The sequence below is a fragment of the Leptodactylus fuscus genome, chromosome 4, assembly GCF_031893055.1.
Source record: "Leptodactylus fuscus isolate aLepFus1 chromosome 4, aLepFus1.hap2, whole genome shotgun sequence".
Classification (NCBI taxonomy): Eukaryota; Metazoa; Chordata; class Amphibia; order Anura; family Leptodactylidae; genus Leptodactylus; species Leptodactylus fuscus.
Window position 1 is genome coordinate 120,875,486 of NC_134268.1, and position 26,218 is coordinate 120,901,703.

General features: G+C 41.2%; 1 protein-coding gene across 2 annotated transcripts in view; it reads left to right on the forward strand.

The window, feature by feature from the left end:
* The window catches only part of GABBR2 (gamma-aminobutyric acid type B receptor subunit 2), a 639,056-nt gene that overhangs the window by 336,850 nt on the left and 275,988 nt on the right, over positions 1-26,218 (forward strand). For both annotated transcript variants that reach the window (XM_075270993.1, XM_075270994.1), the window contains exon 7: positions 4,703-4,939. In XM_075270993.1, coding sequence (XP_075127094.1) covers positions 4,703-4,939 — 237 coding nt within the window. The remainder of the gene's footprint in view (positions 1-4,702; positions 4,940-26,218) is intronic.

Consider the following 26,218-nt stretch of genomic DNA (forward strand, 5'->3'; position numbering starts at 1 on the left):
AAAAGTTAATAATTCATAGCAAATACATTAGAAGACAGAGAAAAAGGGAATGAAGCAAAAGTTTTGAAATCACTGTTTAAGTGAAAAAGCCCTATCGAAAAAGAAGTAGAGGGAATTATCTAATTGTCACAGAGAACACAGCACAATTCTTGCATCATACCAAGAATAACCTGCCCACTGAGTAAATATAACTACAGAAAATATAAATGTATATAGATAAAGAGGAAAAACTGCCACTTCACTGCATTAGATCTATTGGTCTGAATTTATGTTGCAGCTACAACATGCACATGTCTGAAACCAAAGTTAACCAATGGTGGCCAAAGGCCACATAACTGCCTTAAAAAATTGGAAGTCACTATTTGTCGTAGGTGGTTACCTGCAACATGTGCCAGTACCTGAATACAATTTTTTGTTTATACACTTTAAGTCTGAGGCCCCACATTACAGAAACGCAGCTTTTTTTGTTGCAGATTTTGTTGTGTTTTTTTGAGCCAAAGCGAGGACTAGATTGAGTAGAAATTAGAATTATAAGAGCTTTCTATATATTTCTGATTTCATTTGTAGGCATTCTTGGCTTTGGCTCAAAAAAACGCAACAAAATTTGCAACAAAAAAAGCTGCGCTTCCTTATAGAGATGAGCGAACACCGTTTGATCGAATAGCTATTCGATCAAATATCAGGCCATTCGAGGTATTTGTTCCCAATCGAATACCACAGGGCATTGGCAGTAAAAATTTGTATCCCCTCCTACCTTCCCTGGCGCGTTTTTTGCACCAATAACTGTGCAGGGGAGGTGGGACAGGAACTACGACAACGGAGGCAGTGAAAAAAATTGAAAAAACCCATTGGCTGCCAAAAACATGTGACCTCCCATTCATAAGCCGGCATATTTGTGTCATTTCGCGGTGAGAGATAGGGAGAGGGAGAGATAGGGAGAGAAACATATCTGCTGAGGGCTAGATAGGCATTAGCTTCAGATAGGCAGGGGAAAACCGAAGAACAACAACAGCTCTATTCAGAGCTATACTGCAGGGACAGGAGTCCAGCTTTCCACGGACGGTGGAAAACAGGGATACAGTACAGTTACTTGTTGCTATATACGTGCACACCAGCTTTTGTTAGGGGTGTCCCCCTACAAAATAGCAGGAATCCACAGCAGTTACCTCTTGCTATATATGTGCAAACCAGCTTTTCTTTGGGGTGCCCCCCCTCCGCAAATTTGCAGGAATACGGAGCAGTTACATCCTGCTATATACGTGCAAACTAGCTTTTATTAGGGGTGTCCCCCACAAAATAGCAGGAATCCACAGTGTTACTTCTTGCTATATATGTGCAAACCACAATTCTTTGGGGTCCCCCCTCCACACACACAAATTTGCAGGAATACAGAGCAGTTACCTCCTGCTATATACGTGCAAACCAGCTTTTATTAGGTTTGTCCCCCACAAAATAGCAGGAATCCATAGCGGTTACTTCTTGCTATATACGTGCAAACCAGCTTTTCTTTGGGGTGTCCCCCCCCCCAAAATAGCAGGAATCCACAGCAGTTACTTCTTGCTGTATACGTGCAAACCAGCTTTTCTTTGGGGTGTCCCGTGACCTGTTGGCAAGTGAGGCACCTCGCTATGACGTCCCTAACCCCCTCTACTTCTCCCCCTATGCTGTCCCTGCCTTGCACCAGCACGCGTCACGCAACATCAGGAGGGCCCTAAGTTTTGCGATTTGCACAAAGGTCCACTTGATTACCGACGCGTGGACAAGTGCATGCGGACAGGGACGCTACATTTCACTGACGGCACACTAGGTGAACGTAGTTGAGGCTGGGAGCGGGTCACAATCTGGGGTGGTCTACCTCATTTCCCCACCCAATATCCCTTGCAGGGGCTCTGAACCACCACCCTCCTCCTCTTCCTCCGCCATCACATCGACCCCAGCTACCTGCTGGAAATGCTGCGGCACTGGCGTGGGGAGACGTCAGCAGACCGCGCTGAAGCTCATCAACTTGGGGGACAGGCAGCACACTGCCTCCGAGGTAACATGAGATGGCAACATGGTTTTCGCTGCTGCACCTGGGCTCAGGTATGGTCATGTGTGATAACAGCTGGAACCTGGTAGCGGCTCTGGAGCTTGCCAACCTCCAACATGTTCCATGCCTGGCCCATGTGTTCAATTTAGTGGTGCAACGTTTTTTAAAAACTTACCCAAATGTACCTGAGCTACTGGTGAAAGTGCGGCACTTGTGCACCCACTTTCGCAAGTCTCAAGTATCCGCTGCTAGCCTCCGAACCCTCCAGCAACGCCACCATCTGCCAGAACACTGGCTGATGTGCGACGTCCCCACACGCTGGAACTCACCATACCACATGTTGAGTAGAGTGTGTGAGCAGCAGATACCCTTGATGGAGTACCATCTCCAAAACCCAAGGGTTCCTCAGAGTCAGCTCCCGCAGTTTCTGCACCATGAGTGGCCATGGATGGCAGACTTATGCAAGATCTTGCGTGTCTTTGAGGAGTCAACCATGAGGGTCAGCTGTGACGACACACTCGTGAGTGTCACAATCCCGCTCCTGTGTGTGATGCGAGAATCCCTCATCGCCATCAGGGATAACGCATTGGACACTGAGGAGTTGGGTATAGGAGCACAACCATCCCGGCAGGATAGTCAGGGTACACTCCTGTCCGCTTCACAGCGTGTATTGAGGAAGGAAGAAGAGGAGGAGGATGACAAAGTGGCAGATCTCATTGTCACACAGGAGTCTAGCGGGGAAGTTCAGTGCGTCCCATTGCTGCAGCGCGGATGGGGAAAAATGGAGGAGGAGGAGGAAGAGGAGGAAATGGAGAGTGACCATTCCGCTGGGGTCAGCCAAGTCATGCCAAATAACACTCTGGCACACATGACTAAATACATGTTGGAGTGCTTTTCAACTGACAAATGCATTGAGAGCAACTACTACTGGATTTTTGCAATCCTCGACCCCCGGTATAAAAATAATGTTTCTAATTTTATTCCGGTAGAGGGGAGGGTCAGTCGCATGAGTCATTGCCACAAGGAACTGGTGCAGAAAATGATGGAGATGTTTCCATCAACTCTTGTTGGCGGCACACAGGAGAGTTCCTCCAACAGGCGAACAACTGCCATCTGGTCCACACCCAGCAGGGGCACACTCTCCAAGGTCTGGGACATGTTAATGGCACCCACTCGCCAAACTACCGCCACTGAGGGGCCTAGTGTCACCAGGAGGGACAAGTATAGGCGCATGTTGCGGGAGTACCTGGCCGACCCCAGCCCTGTCCTCTCCTGCGCACTATACTTATTGGGTCTCTAAGTTGGATTTGTGGCTGGAACTTGCGCTGTACACATTGGAGGTCCTTTCCTGCCCTGCTGCCAGCGTGCTTTCAGAAAGGGTCTTTAGCGCAGCCGGTGGCATTATTACGGATAAACGCAACCGGCTGTCAGCTGACAGTTCTGACCGGCTGATGCTGATCAAAATGAACAGCCACTGGATAGACCCATCATTTTCACATCCACCTGTGTCAAGCACCCCGACATGAAGTTTCATGTGTGTGCTCACCCTCTACAATTCCTCCTCCTCCTCCTGCTCCAGCACCATCAGTGTTGCACAATTATGCTCCTACTAGGCTCAGTCCACCCTGATTCCCCCCAACTCTGCTGGTTAGAGTCTCAATCCACCCTGATTCCCCCCAACTCTGCTGGTTAGAGTCTCAATCCACCCTCATTCCCCCCAACTCTGCTGGTTAGAGTCTTAATCCACCCTGATTCCCCCCAGCTCTGCTGGTTAGAGTCTAAATCCACCCTCATTCCCCCCAACTCTGCTGGTTAGAGTCTCCATCCACCCTCATTCCCCCAAACTCTGCTGGTTAGAGTCTCAATCCACCCTCATTCCCCCAAACTCTGCTGGTTAGAGGCTCAACTCACTCCAAGGGCCAAAAACACTGCCGGTGCAAGGCTCTACTCACTCTAAGAAGTCATCTAAAGGGCCTTAATCTCTGCTGGTAGCTCAGTTTAAGGGCCTGTAACTTAATTTTGTAGGGCTCACCTTAAGGGCCATAAAAGTGAATTTTGGAAGGTCTTACCACATCACACACACACACACACATCCACAAAGACAGTTAAGGGTGGGGACTTTTGGATCTCCCATTGCCTATTCCATCTGTGGTTGTCATGGGCAACGTGATTTAAAGGGGTGCTTGTTAATGTTTCTTTAGCTTAAATTTGGGTTTCTGGCCATCTATTTGGGGAAGAAAGAAGGTTTCCAGGTATTTTCCCACTTTGATAGAGGTTTTTTTGAGTGTCGAAAGTGTGTAGTTGATAGGCTGTGATGGTGGGGTAAAACTGTGACTTAGGCTTGTTATATGCCCCCAGACATGCTTCCCCTGCTGTCCCAGTTGCATTGAAGAGGTGTTGTCATTATTTGCTGAGGTGTCATAGTGGACTTGGTGACCCTCCTGAGTCGAATGGTGGGTTCCCCTGAAATGAAGCATTTTTCCCCATAGATTATAATGGGGTTCGATATTCGATTGAATAGTCGAATATTGAGCGGCTATTCGAAACAAATATCGAATATTTTACTGTTTGCTCATCTCTACATCCTTAGCCTAAAACACAATTACATATTATATTGTATTTTACTTATTATTCTGTAAAAAACTAACTATATGCAATATTTTTTTCATTTAGACCCCACAACAGTATGAAAAAGAGTACAATGAAAAGAGGTCCGATGTGGAGCCCAGTAAATTTCATGGTTACGCCTATGATGGAATATGGGTAATAGCCAAGACTCTACACAGAGCAATGGAATATCTTAATGCTACTAATCGTCATCAAAGCATTCAGGATTTTAATTATACAAACCACAAGCTTGGGAAAATTTTTCTTGATGCAATGAATGAAACAAACTTCTTTGGAGTAACAGTAAGTAATTTCCATTCTATAGGAGACAAAAAAACTAAGAATACCTGATTTTCAGTTTGCTGTATATTTTTGCAGATGCTTTTATAGAAGGTTTAAGTAAAATATAGAACACAATAAAATATGAACATTATGATTTTTTTGTTTTGTCTTTCTATCCCTTTTTTATTTTTATAAAACGCATAATCAGAAAAGTTTTCAATTAAAAGAAATTCCTTGTTAACATAATTTTGGCTACTTTAGAAATCAAGAAAGACTAGACTTGGTGAGAATGGACTAAATTAAAGAAAAAGAATAATCTCCCTTATTTGATCATTTAATAGCATGTCTAATGCTGATGTCACATGGAATATTACATAGCCCTCTGTCAACTGTCATTCTTTTGGCATTACAGTCACACTTTTCAGCTTTGCAAAATACTAAATTTAATGGGTGTGCTCAGTCCTTAGAAATTTTCACATGGTTATCTCATGATATTTGTGTCACAGGTTTTTTTTTTCTTTTTTTATGTGTGTTCTCATAAATGTATTTCTTAACCATTCTGTGTAGGCCTACAAATAATATCTATTGTGGAGAAGGACATTATTACAAAGGCAACCATGTTGTGTAGGCAGACAAAAGAAGAAAATGAATCTGTAATCATATTTTTATGCATGAAAAACACTGACATATATTGTAAATATCTAGCTTTGTGTACAGTTGGTGTTATGTTTTATATGTGCAGAAATAATTCTGTGAATTTAGGAAAGGAAACTAATGAATGTACACGTTGGCCCCTATTCACATTAGCTGATCCTGTTCAATTTATTGAAGCAGTTGTTAAAACATATACAAACATTATGCATGAGAATTTACAGTAGTGAAAGTATGTAGTATGAATTGCTGTCTAAGAGTATGTACCTTTCAGAGCTGTTTCAGAGGATATGTGTGACTTGTGTCATCTATTGAAGTGAATGTCCAACTCTTCAATAAGCCTTGGATCGTGACTAGGGTTGGTAGCCAAGCCACATACTAATTTGCAGACAAAAGTTTTGGGGTGTTTTATATGTGCAGTATAGAATTTTGGCTGGCTGTGTGAGACATTTTCGAAGTCTTCATCTTCACTGATATCAAAAGGGAATATGATTATTTCACAGCATCATATGAAGAGCTACTGATATTATAGTGCAGATAAATTGCCTGTAAAAACACTGATTGATCTATCAAATTGATCATCTCTCATTACAATGCAATTCAAGAGAGATTTTTCATACAAATAATTGTAGGATCTTTAATTCCCTCTTCTCGTACGTATTCTATAGTTGGCATTGTTTACATGTGAGGATTTACAGCTAACAATCATTTTTAAGCGTTATTAAAGATGCTCTCAATGATAGATTAGGAAATTATTATTTGTTGTTTGATTGCTGGACACCTTCACATACAGCAGGGGTTAGGACTGAACATACAAGCATTCTAGATTATTGCACTGTGTAAAATGCCCTTTGAGTATCAAGCAATATGAGCCTGAAGTTGGGAGTGAGACCACAATTGTGAAAATCATCTTGTGTGGTACCAGTTCCAAAGACACCTTATCCAAGAGACCTTAATCACTACAGACCTGTAGATTGGTTCTCACATCTCTGCCCTCTATTAAGCTCAGAAATGGGCCCACTCCAGTTTGCTTATCGGACAACTTCTAAACAGAGCTCTTTCTCACTTGGAGAAACCAGGGAACACTGTGAGAATAATGTTCTTTGATTTCTCCAGTGCTTTTAACACCATACAGCCAGAGCTGTAGAGACAAACTGGCCCTTGCTGGAGTGGACCATCACCTGTCCAACTGGATCCTAGACTACCTCAAAAACCGACCTCAGTATGTGAGAGCCTGGGACTGTTTGTCAGACACCATGATCTGTAACACCGGGCATCTCAAGATACCTCTTCACACTATACATTGCAGATTTTAGGTGCAACTCATCTAGCTGCTACTTACAGAAGTATTCGGATGACTCTTCAATAGTAGGCCTCATCACAGACAGAGATGACAAGGAGTACAGACAATTAAACTGGGATTTTGTGAATTGGTGCCAGTAGAACCACCTCAATTAATTCTGGTAAGACCAAGGAAATGGTGGTGGACTTTCTCAAGTGGAGATATGCTCCAAAACCAGTGGGCATCCAGGGGACAGGCATTGAGATAGTCAAGACCTATAAGTGCCTGGGTTTGCTCCTCAATAATAAGCTGAACTGGGCTGATCACCTGGATGGGTTGCACAGAAAGGATTACAGCAGGCTCTACCTGCTCAGTAGGCTGACGGCCTTTGGAGTCCAAGGGACCACTTCTTAGAGCCTTTTTCAACTCTGTAGTAGCATCAGCCATCTTCTTTGGAGTTGAGTGCTGGGGGAGTAACATACCAGCCATCTATAGTAATAAACTTGGCAGGCTGATAAGAAGGGCCAGCTCTGTCCTGAGGAGCCCCCTGGACCCAGTACAGGTGGTGGTTGACAGAAGGATACTGTCCGTATTGAGCTCCATGCTGGGAATAATTCCCATCCCATGTATGAGACTGTGATAGCACTGGGAAGTACTGTCAGTGACCGACTGCTTCACCCTAAGAGTGAAAAGGAGCACTATCGGAAGTCTTTCCTCCCCGCTGCGGTTAGGCTGGACAATCATCACCAGGCTAAGCGTAGATCACTCCATACAGAAAACTGAAAGATCCTTAAATTGTGATATTCTTCCTACTATCTTGTCTACCTTTATCTTTTTATCTGTATCTACTGTCACTGTAATGCCTCTAACATGGAGTATTTTGTATCTGTACTTTGTATTATTATTATATTATCTATGTAACACACTGAATTTCCCCACGGTGGGGCTATTAAAGGATAATAATAATAATAATTAATTATTATTATTATGCTGTTCCTTCACTGCTACATGTATTTTCTACCAGAGACTTGTGTGTGGTGTTATGCTTTGTATTCCAGGTTATACATTGTAACCTGGATTCTTTGGGCAGGGAATCCTTTCCATTACTCAGCTGAATGTAACTAAAACACTGGAGCTCCATGACTATAGATGTATAGTAATAGAGTTAGACTGCCAAGGGAGTCACTTTAATGAGTTGAATCTATAACATTCCTTAGGGAGATTTTCCTTTCGGAAATGTTCCATGCACTTCAATTTTATATGTGCCTTGTGGCAGACCTGAATCTTGTATAAAAGACTCTTTGCTAATTTTGACAATAATTTATTTGACAGCCATTTTGCAGCTTCTTGTCCTTCACAAACCCTTCTGTTATCCTTCTTATACAATGGTTTACAAAAACAACTACATGCCAAAGCAATTTATCGTAATAGTATTATTTGTTGAGGGTTTTTATAGTGTGCTTACATTCTATTCCAAAACAATGAAAATCAAGTACTCAGAAGGATGTAAGTTACAATACTGAAACCAGAATGGATTGCCCGTGATAATATATATATATATATATATATATATATATATATATATATATATAAAAAGTTTCAACCAAAATCTAGTAATCTTACAGTGATAATAAATGTATCTCAAGATAAGATGAATATAATTATTCTTAAAATATATATACATTTGGTTTTGTTGTGTTTAAATATTTAATGGCTGTATAGTAGACTTAATTGTGATAAATGATAGGCCGGGGTCCCACATGGCATAGATGTGGCCTTATAGTAACTAAAAAACTCCCATCCACACATGCCTGAAAAATACATACAGAGGAAACCTCTGCGGACTTTCTGTGAAAAGTGCTGTGGGAAAAACTGTGATGCGTTGCCACCGCGGTTCTTCGAGCAGCGCTTTTTTGCTGCATCCCTCTACATGGGGACTTAGCCTTAAAGGAGGTTACAGTATATCAGAATGCCAACTTGTTTCATATAATCAATGGATTGCTGTGGGTTCAGTATCTCAACCCCCTTGCAATGTGTGTATGAATAAGCTGACTGCTTAGTACTACTGTTCTCTTTGTCACCAAACAAGGAATAGGGACCATATTGATTAAAGAAATAATAATCATTAGTTGTCTATTCATTCATTAATTCCATAAGTAATGGCACAAGACAGGGATCTTAAAACGAAAAAAAAACACTCGCCTAATTTGTTGTTTCCTTACAAAATCTTTGAAGGGGCGATCCTGAATAGTAAAGTTCAGAACAGCAGACAAATCATCGGAATGCGACCAAACTGTGCCCAAGAGAAGACTCTGCAGAATACCTACAAATACTACAGTATTTTAGATTTATTTTCTAGACTATCTGCTATTTATTAATGTTCTTCTTTCAATTGGACCTCTATTTCACAATTGGAGTCTCTTACTCTTAATATAAACTTGGTTTACAATCATACATATACATAGCTTCCATGGCTTATTTGTAGCATTATCTGAATTAGGCTATGTCTTGGATAGTTCTCCAATACAATAATGTGTTACTCTGCATAACACATTAAAATAAGAAGAAATACCTGAATGTTTTCTCATGTATGGTGGACTTGGAAGATTGAATGTATTATACTGCATGTTAGTATTAGATAATATAAAACATACTTTCTTAGTCACTACCTGTGTTAGTTAAACTTCTGAAACTAACTGACTTTGCTTGGAGAGGCTCCAAACTTGTCAGGTCTAATGTTGTTCATTGGATCAGTTTTTCATACATCACTGCTCCTCTTCCTGGGCAGACACAATTTCAGTCCTAAACTAGTTTACTTCCTTGGAGAGGTGTTCCAATTGCAGATTTAATTTGGTGAGCAACAAACGTGTAACTCTTTCATTTTCAGTATGATAGCAGTTTCATAGCAAAGGGTGCTAAAAATGAGAATATTAACAATTGTTCTTATTTGTTGAGATTAGTGATGCCATTAGATCACTAAAATTTGCTTAGTTTCCTTACTACAGTCTTTGGCATCCTTGAACTTAACATGCGGAGTCCCTCATGAATGTTATGGAGGAATAGTCTCTTAGGAGCCTTGCCTTTTACATGGGGTGATAAACACTTGAACATTTATTTGTACAAACATTTGTTCCTGATCATTGCCCAGTGTAAAGGCGGCTAGAGATTAACCCTTTCACTGCCAGGGGTCTCTGGAGATTTTGCACCTCCGGTAGCTGGAGCTATCTTCACAGTTTTGAGATGGACAAATAAAACCTATATTGCAACATTAAAAAATAATCCAACCCCCCATACCTATATATTTTTTTAAAGTAGACACCTGCAGCATTGTCAGAATGCCACTTGGTACTGTACACAAACAGGCACTTTCATGCAATTTTGATTTAAAATGTATGTTTTATAAAAAAAAAAAAAATGGCTAAATGTGAAAACCAAACAATAAATTATATGCACCAAACATCCTAAAAATAAGAGTTCAATGTGTGCAGAGTTCATTTATATCACTAAGGCCTAAACCTGCATGCATGTGTCTTCAGAAAATCAGCAGAACCGGAAAGAACAAAAATCTGCTTTGAAGCTGGAAATGTTAAAAAGTATCATCCTATAAAACGTAGGGATTACACACCGTAAAAAGCAAGTGAACCCTAAACCCTATATATTTTTTGAAAGTAGACAACCTGAAGATTACATATTTCTCAATGGGTTTTCAATAGCCACATCCACCTTCATGCAACTTTGTGACAAACAAAAATAATTTTTTGAAAAAATGCACTTAAACTCATATTTGCACCTAAAGTTAATTTTCAATCTCACATTCATATGCAAAATACATTTACAAAAATAGTTTAAGGTGTAGACAATGTTTATATATACTATATCAACTACAACAAAAGCTCGGATTTCCAAAAACACTAATACAGTAGACAGGTAAGATTTTGCTGTTATTCACTAATATGTTAAAAAGCTATACTGCACCTAGCAAGCTGTGACTGTGACACCAAAATCTAACTTTTTTGAAATTGCACAGCATACTGTATATAAAAACACAACTTATTATTTTATATACACAAGCACCTTCATGCATCTTTTCAGCAAATAGATTACAAGCAAAAATTGCAAAAAAAAAAATTCTAATTTGCCACTAAAGTGCTGGCTCAAGTAATCCCTTTCTGCAAACAAAATGTACTTTCCAAAAAAACTGCAATATGTGAGTAGTTCATACATACCACACATGTATATATTTACAGGGGCGGGTGTTAAAGAAAAGCCAAAATTGCAGAAATGTGCCAACCAATTTTGTTCATGCAAATTAAATAGGAGTTTACATAAAAATATTATTTTCTCTCCTCCTATAAAAATTTTAGCAATCTATATCTTCATCTCTAGTGATAATGGTTAGTTATCTCAGGAGTGAATTGGGCTATCATAATGGTTTAAGATTCATTTTAAAGATGAAAAAAAAATGATACCAAGATCTCCAGATCTTCATTATAGCACTTACAGTTATGGAGCAAATTGCTGTTAAAAATGCTGTCAGGAATTCGAATCTTCATTGGGATCTTAATGTTGAATAGCGTTTTCAACAGTGAATCGCTCCATAACTATAATTGCTATCATAAAGATCTTGGTATCACTTTAAAGATGAGATTCTCATCTTTAAATTGAATCCAAAATTATTTTCATAGCCCCAAAACATTCCTGAGATATTGGCAGTAGAAGTAAGGACGTAGTAGATACGTCCTCGGCTACAGAATTGCCACCCTGAGAGGACGTATAATGTACATGGGCAGCAGGAAAAGGGTTAAAGGACTAATGATAAAACACGTTTGTGATTGATGCCATTTTACATGGGCATAAAAGTTATATTTTGTCAGAACATCTTTTTATGTAACCATGGGGTATCCTACAACAATAATGTAATGTGTATAAAAAGAAGAGGGAACCAATTATTGTTCATATGAACACCCTCGAAGTCATTGCTAAATGAATGCAATATTAAATGAGCACCAATCGACTTTCCATATTGTTCATCAGCCCTTATTTGTATAGCAGATAAACCTTGTGGATCAATGGTTGAGCCATTGGTCTGTAAAATCAGAAATTCTCCAGTGTGTTGGATTTTGTTTACATCTACTAGTGCAGTCTGATACATTATGTTATGTACTGGAGCAAGCGTAGTGTTAATTACGAATAGAATTATTGTATTAATGAATTACAATTGGACTTCTACTGCATAGTGGTATATGGAAGTTCTGGAAGTTCTTTGCTTTTAGAGTTAAGGTTTTTTGGCATTTTCTATCTTAATTACACTTATGTGAATTAATTAATAGTAATTTGGACTTTGGTTTTCTGCTTTTATTATACCTATAAAGAAAAAGCCAGTGCTTCCATAGATATACCGTATTTTCCGGACTATAAGGCGCACATAACTTCTTACAATTGAAGTTAGAGATGCACGAATACTATTTGAATAGCATGCTCCCATTGCAATGTATGGAAGCGGCACGCAGACTTTGTCGGCAGCCGCCGCTTAAAGGGATTCTACCATTAAAATAAGTTCTTTCCTCTTGACCACGTCGGAATAGCCTTAAAAAAGGCTATTCGTCTCCTACCTTTTGCCATAGCCAGCGCCGCCTTCTTCCTGAGCTGCGTCCTCCCCTTCTGTGTCGTCTTTCTTTGGGCCTCATGGATGACGCATGTGCAGTCGGCTCTGGCTGCGAGAGCCTGTTAGAGCCGACTGCGCATGTGTCATCCATGAGGCCCAAAGAAGACGACACAGAAGGGGAGGACGCAGCTCAGGAAGAAGGCAGCGCTGGCTATGGCAAAAGGTAGGAGACGAATAGCCTTTTTTAAGGCTATTCCGACGTGGTCAAGAGGAAAGAACTTATTTTAATGGTAGAATCCCTTTAACTCCTCGCGTGCCGAGCGCTTCCATTCATTTCAATGGAAGCGTGCCATTGAAGTGAATAGAAGCGGCTGGCACTCGGGGGGTTAAGCGGCCGCTTTCAATCACATATAAGGCGCACCGGACAGCGCTGGGCCTTATAGTTCGGTGCGCCTTATAGTCCGGTGCGCCTTATATATGAACCTAGACAGGACTATAAGGCGCTCATGGCTAATGCGCCTTATAGTCCAGTGCGCCTTATAGTTCGCAAAATATGGTAATTGGCATACTGCAATTTGCAAAAACTTTTGTGTTTTTGAAATCTCAGCATTTCCGCTGTTGATTTTTTTCTGCAGTGTGTAGATTGGATTAGTCAGAATCCCATCCACTTTGCAGGTACTGTAAAACATGGCGTCTCCCAGCCTTAAAGTGTTTGCCCAGGCTAAATTTTTAAAGTTTAAATCTGCTGGGGGCAGTGAAAAAAAAAATATACTCAACTGCCCCAGTTGCTCAGTTGTTGTCCCACGCCTCTTGGTTCGTTTGCTCTTCCGGGTTTCTTCTTGCAATGTGCTGATGCTGCTTATTAGCCTCAGTGGTCATGTGATAACCACTGGATAACCCCATGAGACAATTTCTCTCAACTTGCATTTTATCCTAGAATGATAGAAAAAAAAAAAGGAATAAATAAATAAATTCCCAAATCCTACAATCCCCATTTTATGAATTTTGATATTGGGTCTTGGGCCCCTTTATCTGTTGCAAACTGATCAACCCCCCCTTACACCACCCTCTAAATAGTTTAATCTAATAATAATATCCCTTAAATAAGTATTTCAGAATAGAAGAAAAAAAAAGGAAAAAAAGATCAGTTTTAAAACAGTCCCTCCTTTGGATTTCCCCTCATTTTCAGTTTCCCAATAATAATAATAATAATAATAATAATAATAATATAATTTTTATTTATATAGCGCCAACATATTCCGGAGCACTGTACAATTTGTAGGATTCAAATACAGACAGAAAGATACATTACAAAGAAAGTCGATTCACACAATGGGACTGAGGGCCCTGCTCGCAAGAGCTTACAATCTATGAGGTAGAGGGGGTGACGCAAGAGGTAGCAGGGGCGGCATTTCCCTCCGTGCTATATATCAAGGCCTTTACTTTCCATGTATATTTCCACATCTTTGGAAGATAAAATATAAACCATATCTTGGGAAAAAGGATATTGTATTTTTTTTTCCCAAGGCAGTCCTTTAAGATTTCCATACATTTGTCATGCCTGGTATGTATGCCTTGGAAAAAGTTGGAAAACATTCTATATCATTATTATCCCCAGGACAACGGGATTAAGACCCTCTTCTGGCTCTAGCTTCTATTTCAGCTAGTTTGCTTTTAAATTCTTGAAGAAGGAATTTAGCAATTTTTTTTTAATCCATCATATTATGCTTATCCTCCAATACTTTAACTCTGCTCTCCACTTTGCCCATCCTTACTGATTTTATTAAAGTCATTTCTCAAAAAAGAAATATTCTTTTTTAACTGCCAATTTGTATCTTCATGTCTAGCAGTGCTTTATTAGATTTGTTTACCGCCTTAAGTATTTCCTGTAAAATTGGGTTTGAATTTCCCATAGTGTTTTCTTATATTTGTGCAAAGGAATCAAGTTCCTTATTTTCTTCATTTTGATTAGAATTATGAGGTGTTATTTTCCTACTTTTTGACATATTTGAGTTTTTACTTTCATCACTTGTATTAAGTGATTCACTCTTTTGAATACCTGCTGTTCTTTTATATCTGGTTAACAGTTTATTAAATAGTAGTTCAGATTTAGAAGCAAAATCAAAAGACATATCAAGTTTCTTTATAGGGGGATAAGTGGAGCTATTGTACTAGTACAAGATCAGCACAAAACATATAAGATATAACTTATATAAGATATAGCTTATCTTAAAGGGGTTTTTCCAGACAAAAAATGTTTTTGTTAAAAAAAGGTCTGTTAGTGCTATTAATGGCTTAAGTACACCCAAATACCTTTAGCAGTGCTTTGAGTGATTCCTGGGTTTGGGAGGCTTCACACGGAGGTTACGCTCCACTCATTCTGAACGTAAAACTCGTTCAGAATGAGCGGCATTAAAACAGATCCCATTGATTTCTATGGGTGCCGGCATACGTGCGCTACCCATTGAAATCAATGGGAGGCTTTTTTACCTATTGCTTTCAATGTAATATGTGCGTATCACATTGTCTTCCTTTTTAAACTTCCCTTCTTTTCTTTCTACTCTCCTGGCTATGCGCAGGTTGGAGATGCCTGCGCAGTAGGGATGGGACCTTTGATGGTGTGTGCACAATCTCTACTGCGCATGTATCAGAGGCAACTCTGGATTATGCAAGTACCAGCAGAGTGACAGAAGGAGGAGGAGCTGTAAATATGATGGGGTGGAGGAATGGTGGGAGTACTGGTGACATTCTGTATCCAAAATGGGGAAATTGAACCTCTCCGGATTATCAGAAAGTGATATGAGTGAAAGTGAAAGGGATATGGGTAATTATAGATTTCTTTTTAAACAAAGAAAGTTAGAAGTTAAGCGACGATGGGGGGGGGGGACTTTATTGGTTAATTTTTATTTCATCCCCGACAACCCATTTAAGAGCATTAAAGTGCAATATATAGAAAAATATTTAGAGATAATGACAATGGTATAAACAATAAACTATAGATACATATTATTACCACAAATCTAAGTTCAAATAACTATGGAGGAGGGGTAGAGGAGAGCAGATATAAAAGATTAGAGCCAGTATAATATGCCCAGAGCCGTCGCACAGATTGAAACAACATGTCCCTGAGCACAGGCAAAAACAGGGTGCAGACCCTATACTATAACTACACTGCCAGGCCTCTCACAGCACTGCTGTGCCGCTTCACGGCACTCCTTCACCAAAAGCCCATCAAGATCTATTAGCCACACATCAAGAGTTGAGTCAGTGAATGCCAGACATGACTTGGCTCATAAGAGGAATATCAAAACCGAGGATGGAACAGGGCGGGTCAACGGCAGCGTCTTATATCATGATGCAGGTACCCCACACATCACACACTGGTCACCACTGTATTAGATCCCAGGCATTGTGTATGGAAACCCATACCATGAAGCTCCTGTTGTACAGCTTTTGCACTGGTGTTGCATAGAAGCTATGGAAATGTGCAAAAGCTAGCAGAGTGTCAGCAACTTTTAGGCACTATGTGCCTTCGCACTCAGTAACTCCCCTTTCCAACTTTATGTGGTTCCACATTTTATTGCTGAGTTGCCATGGTTCCTAAATTCTTACACTTTTCAATAATATCCCCACAATGTTGAGGAGACCTGCAGTGTACCTGATGGTGGTGGTAATTCTCAATGTGTGTTTCATGTTGCGAAGAGTCCTCTCCTTTCCTAAGCCAAATGATGGTGGTTGGAAGGGTCCGTGATGGTGATCACATCAATGACCCAGGCGACAAACATGCAGTTGAACCAAAATAACTTTATTGTGATAACAGCAACCAATGCAGCTTTCTATATGGGGTAGTCATGCAAAAAGAGTGCAATTGTAGATTATGGTACTGAGTTTGGTACTGAGAACAGTGACAAAGAAAAACAAGGGACCGAGACACAGGTCCTTTAGTGCCCATCATAGGGCCTATAGGACAAGGAACACTAGAGGGGGACTCAGGGGCACAAGTGCGTTAATGTCCATTCCTAGAGCCAGTAAGCTTAGAGCACAATATGAATTAACTGAGTTAGTGTCCATAGGTTTGGCACCATATAAACAAATAACTGGGAGAAGTGTCCATAGTTCAACACATATATAACAACATAGATTCCTGCCCAATATGGCAGATTTTAATTCAGGTACAGTATCTGGATGGTCTCTAACATTGAGTGGTATTATTGGATCTCCTCATGGGTATCTACTCAGCAGAAACACTGGAAAGGACATCTTCAGGAACCTTAGCAGGACCAGCAGGGATGACATCTTCTATGAACTTTGTGTGCAACAAGGTACTAACACAAACGCACACAAGCTACTAACACAAAAGCACATAGAATACTTTGTGTTCTACATGTGAAACAATTTTGTACATGCAATGGACAGTTCTCATTTTTTTATTGCCAATAATCTCATTTTGTAAAGTCTAAGTTTTTGTAATGTAGTGTCAGAGTATCCATTAATAATATTAATGCAGCTTGCTGCACTGTGATCAGTCACTGTCCACACAGTGTCATACATTGTTTTTACTGTCCTTTTAGTGTTTAAATTCAATTTTTTGTAAGGGTTTTTTTTTATTAACCAATACAAAAAAAGTTCTGTTAACAAGCTGACTCACACAATGAACTGTAGAATCTAATATAAGCCAGTTTACTTTTTCAAGGCAAAATCTAATTGTATTTCCTAATTTTTTTCAGCTAGAGGTATTTTTATAAAAGAAAACAAGCAAAATAAATTAACACAGTCTCAAAATGTTTTTCAATAACTTATATAAGTAATAAGTAAAATGACAGAAAAAAATAGGGCAGGGGACAGGCTAAAGTAGAAGGAAACAATTGTACTACTGTCAAGCTAATACTAGTGCAAGTACTAATACTAACAATAAAAATGTGGGTGGCAGCAACACTACTTCTGTTCTAGGCAGCAACATCTATAACCTCATGATTATTGTACTTCCTGAAAGCACTTCCTGAAAGCACATCCTGAAAGCAGTGAAATGTAAATGTTGAGTCAGGGTTTTGTGTTTCTCCTTCTCCTCTATGCTGCCCTTCTGCCCTGTCAACCACGTCTTCTTCAATCTTGACTGTCATCACTGATACATTCCTTTCCCTAATGCTCATGTGACATCTGCTAAGATAGTCCTCATAGTTCAAGTCTTCCATTGGATGAGAGCAGTGTTTTTTAGATGTACAGTAGACAAAGGTGGAAGACATGACTGTTAGTGATGGCAGAGTAAGTTGTAAAGGGTGTGCTACTGGTAGTGCTGGTAGCAGCACTAGCGTGAAATCTGCTGGTAGGAAATGTAAAGGTATAGAGGAATCCCATTGCCATGATGAGTAAAAAAAAAAAAAAAAAAAAAGTGGGGTACCTGATGAAATTACTGAATCTGATGATGACTCTTTTGTAGATAAGATCTACAACTGCAGTAATAAGAATCCCATCTAATGTGTAGCCGCAATATCCAAAACACCTGCCTGTCGGAGATCTAAGGCAGGATTGGGTGGTGATGGCACTGGCAGACACATTTCCATTGTTGCTGGTGTTGGAGACAGCAGTTATATCCAGTCAATTCCCATATGATAATTTTTTGCACAATACCAAATGACAAATCCATAGGCAGGTGCAAGATCTGCAAGCAGAAAATTAGCCAGGACAATACAAGCACACATTTAGGAATTAGGTCTCTCTCTGTACTCACATGAAATGGCATCACCAGTTAATTTGGTAAAATAAAATTGGCAGTGGCACTGGTGAGCAAAACCGCTATTAGGTCATTACTTACCTGCCTGCTCCCTAGTCCTGCTCTTTCTTGATCTGGGTGCACTGTTGCAGCATCATGTGTGCCCAAAGCCAGAAGGAGTGGGAGGGGCCTGAGAGCTGACAGGTAAGTACTGGCAGTCAGCTTATGGCTTACTGTTCTAATAGTAGCAGAACTGGGTTAGCATGCCACTTCTCTCTGGTTCTGATGATCCAGTTGTATTTTAAACCAGATTGGCAGAACCAGGGAGAACTGGCTGCTTTCACTTTACAATACCAGCTTCTGTTTGTGGCCTACTCTTCTCGGTTCAGCCTTTAGTGGGCCCTGTATGGTGCACATCATGTTGAGATGACATAATGTGTGGTGCATGGGGATCCCATGGAAGACTACAGGGGTGAAATAGGTAAGTTAATATGGGCCGTAACTGAACACCCACCGGCTATTAAAAAAAAGCAGTGGGGGATCCATTATGCCTCCTAAAAGGCATGGGGCCCACCAGGGGATTCACTCATATCACAGTGAGCCAGTCCAAGCGTGGGTGAAGGCCCAGTTTTAAGACCAGATGAGACTCATCCCCCTCTTCCATGTTCTCCTCACTGGACTATTTCCAGCCTCAATTTCACCAGGACAAGCCATTGCTTCCACTCCCCCTCCCTCAATTCATGGCTGTAAGGTGAAACGCACATTAGGTGGCAATGTGGCACATGCTGGAGCATCAGAAGGTGGTGAAAGATTCCTGCATGCAGCAAACCACAAGCTGTAATGTGTTATTTTGAATTCTGCTATTGGAGGCTCAAGAGCAAAGTGTGTCATCTTCTGAAACCGTTTACGGAGACCACCAACCATCTAAGCAGCATGGAAAACTGTAGTATCATTGATATCATCCCTTTAAAATGCATCATACAGAAAATATTTACAGATAAGTAATTCAAGGAAGGTGAATAAAAACTCCCTGATCACTCTTGGAAGATAATCCAGCTTTTTCATTTGGCACGCTAGACACACTGATAGTTTGCCAAAATGTTTTCTTCAAATACTGTAGTTTGTTACTCCTCAGTGCCACATGTGCTTCCATAAAGGGATCATTTTTTTGGCTTTTTCTACACTCAATTCTTTATCACTTTTTAATTGGCAGGCCCACTGACTGAGTGCCACAAATCTTTCTTCAAATTCTACAGCTGCAAGTTGGCTGGAAAAAGCTAGAAAGACCAAAAAGCCCTGCCATACACTTTGTTTTAATCCTATTTAAACTCTGGTTCATTATGCTAGGTTCACACTAAGTTCCCACATGGGGACCTGAAAGACGGAGACCCTGTCTGCTTAAAAAGTGGTTAGCAGCAGAAACCTGTAAACCCCATAGACTATAATGGGGTCTTCCAGGTTTTAGTATAAAACTGGTGGAGAGAAAAGTCCTCTTTGCAGGAATCCGTGGCGGAGTCCAATGCAGGTGTGAATACAGCTTTACAAACTTATTCAACCCAAAACAAATCTTTGGACCAAACTTTCTGAACCCAAAAATAAATGGATTGTTCAGAGGTTTGCTCATCTCTAATCAGGACCACTACTGTCTGCTCTTTCAAATGGAGATACAGATTGAACAGTTCCAACATCTTTTCCTTAAAGTCTTTGTGGACTTCTTGCTGATAGCAAGGGGGCTAAGGTGCCCCCAATATGGCAAAGTTAGAGGCACAACATAAATTTCAGCTATGGTAGGTACTGGAGATAGAGTGTCCACAGTAGGCACAGGAGATCCGCCATGGCTGAGAGACTCATGATCATTTATATTTGACATGACTACAGTGGTTGTTCAATGACAAAGTCTCCAGACAATGCACTTTTGATATGTATTAAAGGGGTTGTGCAGGACTTTGTAAACATGGCTGCTTTCTTTTTCATGTCTGTTGACATCAGTGAAGTCATGCCTGTTGGTCACATGGCAACCAGCAGCTCATTCCCATTAATTTTAATGGGGTGGGGATATGGCATTGCCATGTGACCAACAGATGTAAGGTCACTTCCTGAGAAAAAAATCAGCCATGTTTTCAAAGTCCTGCAAAAACCCTTTAACAATCAGTGAGCAAAAGTAATAGAGGTACACTGGGCCAATGTCTAGTCTCACCCAAGATAGTGGCGCCTAAAAGCTCCACTTGAGGCTGTTCTGATGAGGAGGCTGTCCCACAATAAAAAATTTCCTGGTATTTCAAGCAGGTTGGCAGGTACTTGACTGTTCCTAGGAAGTGCTGGTGTTTTCCTGCCTGAGTGCTGTTTCCAGCAGGCTCATGGTAAGGGGTGTTAACTAGATATGAGCGAATAGTAAAATGTTCGATATTTGTTTCGAGTAGCCCTGAATATTGAATCCTATTATAGTCTATAGTCGTTTCAGGGGTAGGCAGCATTCGATCAAATTACACTTACCAAGTCCACGAGTGAGGGTTGGGCTGGATCCTCCGAGAAGTCTTCTCCATGCAGTGTCCCCGCGGCATCTTCTGGCTCTGAATTCACTCTGCCAGGCATCGGGCCTGGGCAGAGCCGACTGCGCATGCCCGCACTACAAGAAAATGGCCGCTTACAGTCAAAGTTGCCATTTTCTTGTAGCGCGGGCATGCGCAGTCGGCTCTGCCCAGGCCCGATGCCTGGCAGAGTGAATTCAGAGCTGGAAGACGCCGCGGGCAAGCTGCGAGGAGAAGACTTCTAAAGGTAGGAGAAGCACCAGCGTTGATTGGCCGACTGTATAGCATTCGGCCAACCAATGCTGGTTCTGCATCGAACTTTTCCATTCAAATAGCGAGTGGTACTCGATCGAGTACGAGTATTTTGAATACCGTAGTATTCGATCGAATACGTACTCGATCGAATACTACTCGCTCATCTCTAGTTTTAACCCTTTAGGTGCTGGGCTCTGGTGACCATATATGTTACAGCAACAAGCATTTTGGCACAAACTTTGCAGAAGAGTTTGGACAATCCACAGAGTAGTGCAAAATCCAGGCTGGAATTTCATCACTAAATGGACAGCTATACAGTGTTGGCCAAAAGTATTGACACCCCTGCAATTCTGTCAGATAATACTCATTTTCTTCCAGAAAATCATTGCAATCACAAATTCTTTGGTATTATTTTCATTTAATTTGTCTTCAATGGAAAACCACAAAAAGAATTGTCAAAAAGCCAAATTGGATATAATTCCACAGCAAACATCTGACATCAGAATAAGGCTATTCTGATGTGGTAAATAGAAAAAAAAAATGTTTTAGTGCAGGCATGTCAAACATGCGGTCCTTTACGGACATATCTGCGGCCCGCACAAAAGTCTCAAACTTTGTCTCTAAACTTTGGAGACAAAGTTTCAGACTTTTGTGCGGGCCGCAGATGTACAAAACTCACGATCAGCATTTCTGGCTCTTCATTCATTGGCCCATATCCTTGCACATGACCTGTTTACGTGATCAGCAGCCGACCAACTAGCTGTGTCAGTCCATGACGTGTGTACTTTGGTCGGCTGCTGATCACGTAAGCAGGTCATATGCAGGGATATGGGCCAATGAATGACAACCCGGAAGTGCTGATCGTGAATTTTGTACATCTGCGGCTCGCTTGGCTGCTGATGTACCTAAGTCAGTTTTGTTGTGAGCGGAGGAAGAGTCGTGGCTGAGAGTGACTAGGATACTGTGACCGTGCTGAGGAAGAAGGGACCCACTGCCGCACAGGCAAAGTCTAAGCAAGTGAGTGGCCCTCCTGTATGTGAAAATGATAGCAAATAAATGTTTAGCTTTTAATTGCTGTATTTTTGTTAAATATATTACTTGCTGTTGCGCACTGCAAATATATGTTGCTGTTACATATTACTACTTCATATCTTGTTTTCATGACTGCTGTTAAAATACGTGTGTGACATTAGCTGCTGTGTGCGGTCCTCGCAACAACCTCTTGTTACTCATGTGGCCCTCAGGGTACCCTGAGTTTGACATGCCTGTTTTAGTGGTAGAATCCCTTTAAGAAATTGTCATAGATTCCTTCTTCAAGTGTGTTTTGAAGACCAAAAATACTTCTGTAGGTTTATCTTTCATCTAAGATGTTTGATCATTGCACAAATTTCAAGCAGATATTAATAGCACTATGTGCTAGTTAGACTGAACTTTATTTAGATGTGTTCCACATGTTTTGCACAGCAGCAGTTGGTAAGCAAACATTCAGCAGTCTATGGCATTCTCCCCTTTGAAAGTGATTCAGTGACTACTCATTAAATGCATTCTCTGTCTATATCGAGCAGATTCTACTGGTAATAAGCTTGCAGGTTATCTAATTCTGAGCAGATGGAAAAGAGAAAGAATGGCTCTGCCTCATCCTTCCAATGCTATAACATGATTTTGTTTCCATTTACAAGCAGGGCGTAGGTAAAGATTCAGAGGAGCTGGAACAAGACCCTCCTTACTGCACCCCGTCTCCCAATTCCTATCAGGCTCTATTTGGCTTTTAAAAGAAAAGGTTTTACCAGGTTGCCACTGTAAGGCCGGGGCCCCAGGTTGCAAAAACACTGTATTTTGGCCATGGCAGAAATGCCCTGGCAAAAAACGAGGCATTTTACAGTACAGGCAAAGTGGATGGGATTATGGATAATCCCATGAACACATTGTAGAAAAATACCCCCAGCGGAAATGCTGCACTGCCAAAAATTGTAGCATTTTTGTAAATTGCAGCATATCAATTATACTTAGGAAAAAGATGGTGGTTTCCATATCTGTGTAATAGAAGCAGAAAGAGCCAGCAGAGGAAATCGCTGTGGACTTTCTGTGAAAAATGCTGCAGGAAAAACGTGATGCATTTCCACCTGTCTTTTCCGCATTGTCTTGCTATGTGGGGCCTTGGCCTAATAGTTTTTCCTTATGTAAAACTATCAATATATCATATCATGGGACTCAGACTATTCAGCAGGAGTACTCCGAACCAGGGGTTGCTTGCATTCGTAACTGTGTCTGGTACTGCAAATCATCACCATTTATTTAAATGCATGATATCCAATGCCAGATGCAGTCACATCCAGTCTGTTTAGAGCAGTGGCCCCCCACCTTTTTTCCACCAGGGACCAGTTTCAGCAAGACAATTTTTCTATGGCCCAGTGGGGGCAGGAAGGGGTGTGGATGGAGGCGGGAAGGGGTGTGGTTGGGGGAAGGGTTAAACATTGGGGTGTAGATTAGAATCATGTACATATGAAAACACAAGAGAAAGTGCAAACTGACGGACACTGCAGGTTATGAAGATGGCTACTGATGACAGACACAGCTATGAAGATGGATACTGATGACTGATATCACTCTTAATGCTGCTATTAACTTCACTACAGCCTCACTACAGCTACATTACACGTCACAGGGACAAGTGACGTGTAATGTAGTTGCCCAAAGTTTGATAGGCGAGTGCGCGGTGGAGCCAAGACCCGCTGCATGTGCTGCTTAGTACTAGAATTCTGGACATACAGCGTGTCCCAGCTCAACCCCGCACTTTACTCACCTTATCCCGATGAGCAACAACCAAGTGTTAATGTTGGCTGATGGGTCCTGGCTCAACCCCGGGCACTTGCCGGCTCCACAGCAGCTGCTGACTCCTCGCCGCCGGTACGCGGACCAGTGCAACATGCCTCGTGGCCCGGTACTGGTCCGCGGACCGGCGGTTGGGGACCCCTGGTTTAGAGTACTGAAGTGAAAGGTAGACTTCATTGGTGCTCCATAGAATTGTGGCTCATGACAAGCAAATGTGAAAAAATATTGCCTCCTTCAGTTATGCCTCTACCCCTGAGAAGTAAATGGAAATCACAAAACCAGGTTGGCCTGCTGTGATTGAAGCTAACAAAGTTTTTTTTCTTTCTTTTTTTAAATGTAGATTGTGAGCCCCATATAGAACTCACAATGTACATTTTTCTCTATCACTACATCTTTGGAGTATGGGAGGAAATCCACGCAAACACAGGGAGAACATACAAACTCCTTGAAGATGTTGTCCTTGGCAGGATTCAAACCCAGGACACCAATACAGCAAGGCTGTAGTGCTAACCATTGAGCCACTGTGCTGCCTCCAGAAGTTAACAAAGTTTGTAAAATAAGTGAAGACATTAGAGAACTCCAAAACCAGCAATTTCACTAAGTCTTAGTAACCCATTCTCACTAGATTAACTGGGTTGTCCAAGTTTCAAAAATCTTAAGAGAACTATGGGGAGAAATAAAAATGAATAAAAGACTATACTTCCAGGACCTGCTCTCATAATTGCTGCTTCTAAAAGCTTCCCTATGTCCACTGAGGCCAGTGATTGTCTGCAATGGTGATGTGCATATGGACCCCTCCCCGCTGTATCCAAGTAAAATTATCTTGGTTCTGAGAACCAGAAAGACATTGCTTGACTCAGTGTAGTGTATTTTATTATTTTTAACATACCTTACACTTATCCTAAGCTGTATATAACTTGGAATTTGTTTTAGGCAGAAGACACACTGGGCGAAATCAGCCTGGGTTAGCTGCCCTGAATTTGCCAGTGGCTAACCTGCAGCAAAATACAGTTGCAGCATAGTGGGTGGGATATAAAAAAAAATTAACCAAATGCTACATTAAAATCTTGCAGTAGAATTTCCATCCATATGTGACAATACATATCTGAAGTTGCAAAGCAAACTATATGTAAAAACTACCTGATGTCAGGCAATTTTGCAGCATGCCTCAGGAAGAGACCCATGATGTCACAGGTAGTGGCATGGCATGCCATTTGCTGATTGGCCTCAGCAATTACGTGACCGCTGTGGCCAATCAGTGGAACTCCAGAAGATATTGGAGGATTGAGGATGGGTGAGTATGATTTTTTTTTTTTTCCACTGCCCCTGGCTGATTTAAAAGTTAAGGAGTTGCCTATTTCTGCTTGGAAAACTATTCCCTATCTACAGTTAAACCCTGCGTCTCTCAGTACCAGCTGCAACTAGCAGCCTTAGGTTAAGGTCAGACAGGGTTTTTTGGTCCGGAACCTGAGGCGGAGACCGGCACCCAGCCACGCACTCCGCTCCGGATAAGGCTCAATGAATGGGCCTAGTCCGGAAGAGGGAGTGTCTTCAGGCTGAATTGTGAGGCAACTCCACCTGAAGAATGAGCATCTCACTTATTTTTTCTGGCAGTGGCTCACATTGATTTCAATGGGAGACGTCTTTTTGGTCAGGATTTTTAAGGTGGATACGGCCTCAAAATCTTGACCAAAAATCTCCGTGTGAACTTACCCTTAGGATTGATGGAAAACATCAGGATAGGATTGGTTCCAATCCCAATGACACTGTAACAAACTTGCCTCAAAAAGCAATTCCCGAAATACAAAAACTGGCAGATAACACAGAGTAGTAGAACAAGCTATCCTAAATTTCACACTGTGCTGAGAAATAGTCTAAGATTGCTCAGACAAGTTCACCAGAGCCCGCCATAAGGCTGGATGGACTTGGTATAAATAGGCACACTACAAGCTGAAAATAAAACCAGGAACTGCAGCAAAAAAAAGAACAGGTCACAAAACAGGTCATCCCAGTAGAACGGAATAAAAGGAATAATTGTGCCTAAACCAAGGTCAATCCGAGACTTTATCAAAATCAAAATCAGAAAACAATTGAATAAACCACCCAAGGTCAGGGGTACAGCAAACCAACAGATATGCTCAGAGCACAGGAATCTAACTAGTCACAATTAACTAACAAAAGGGACATGGTATATGACCGCCTTTCTCTTGCCCACCACACAGTACAGGACCCCCTTTCTCTGGACCACTACATAGATCATGACCCTCTTTCTTTCAGAGGTGACAAATGAGGTTTCTGTGGATAGGTGAATAACTTATTGGCCACTACTTATTGCAATAATACAATAAGAAGCCGATTATTTAAAAAAAAGAATTCCGCCCCCAATTTATTACATGAAGCCCTTCCTGAGGTCATCGCTTCAGGTCGCCTTATGAAA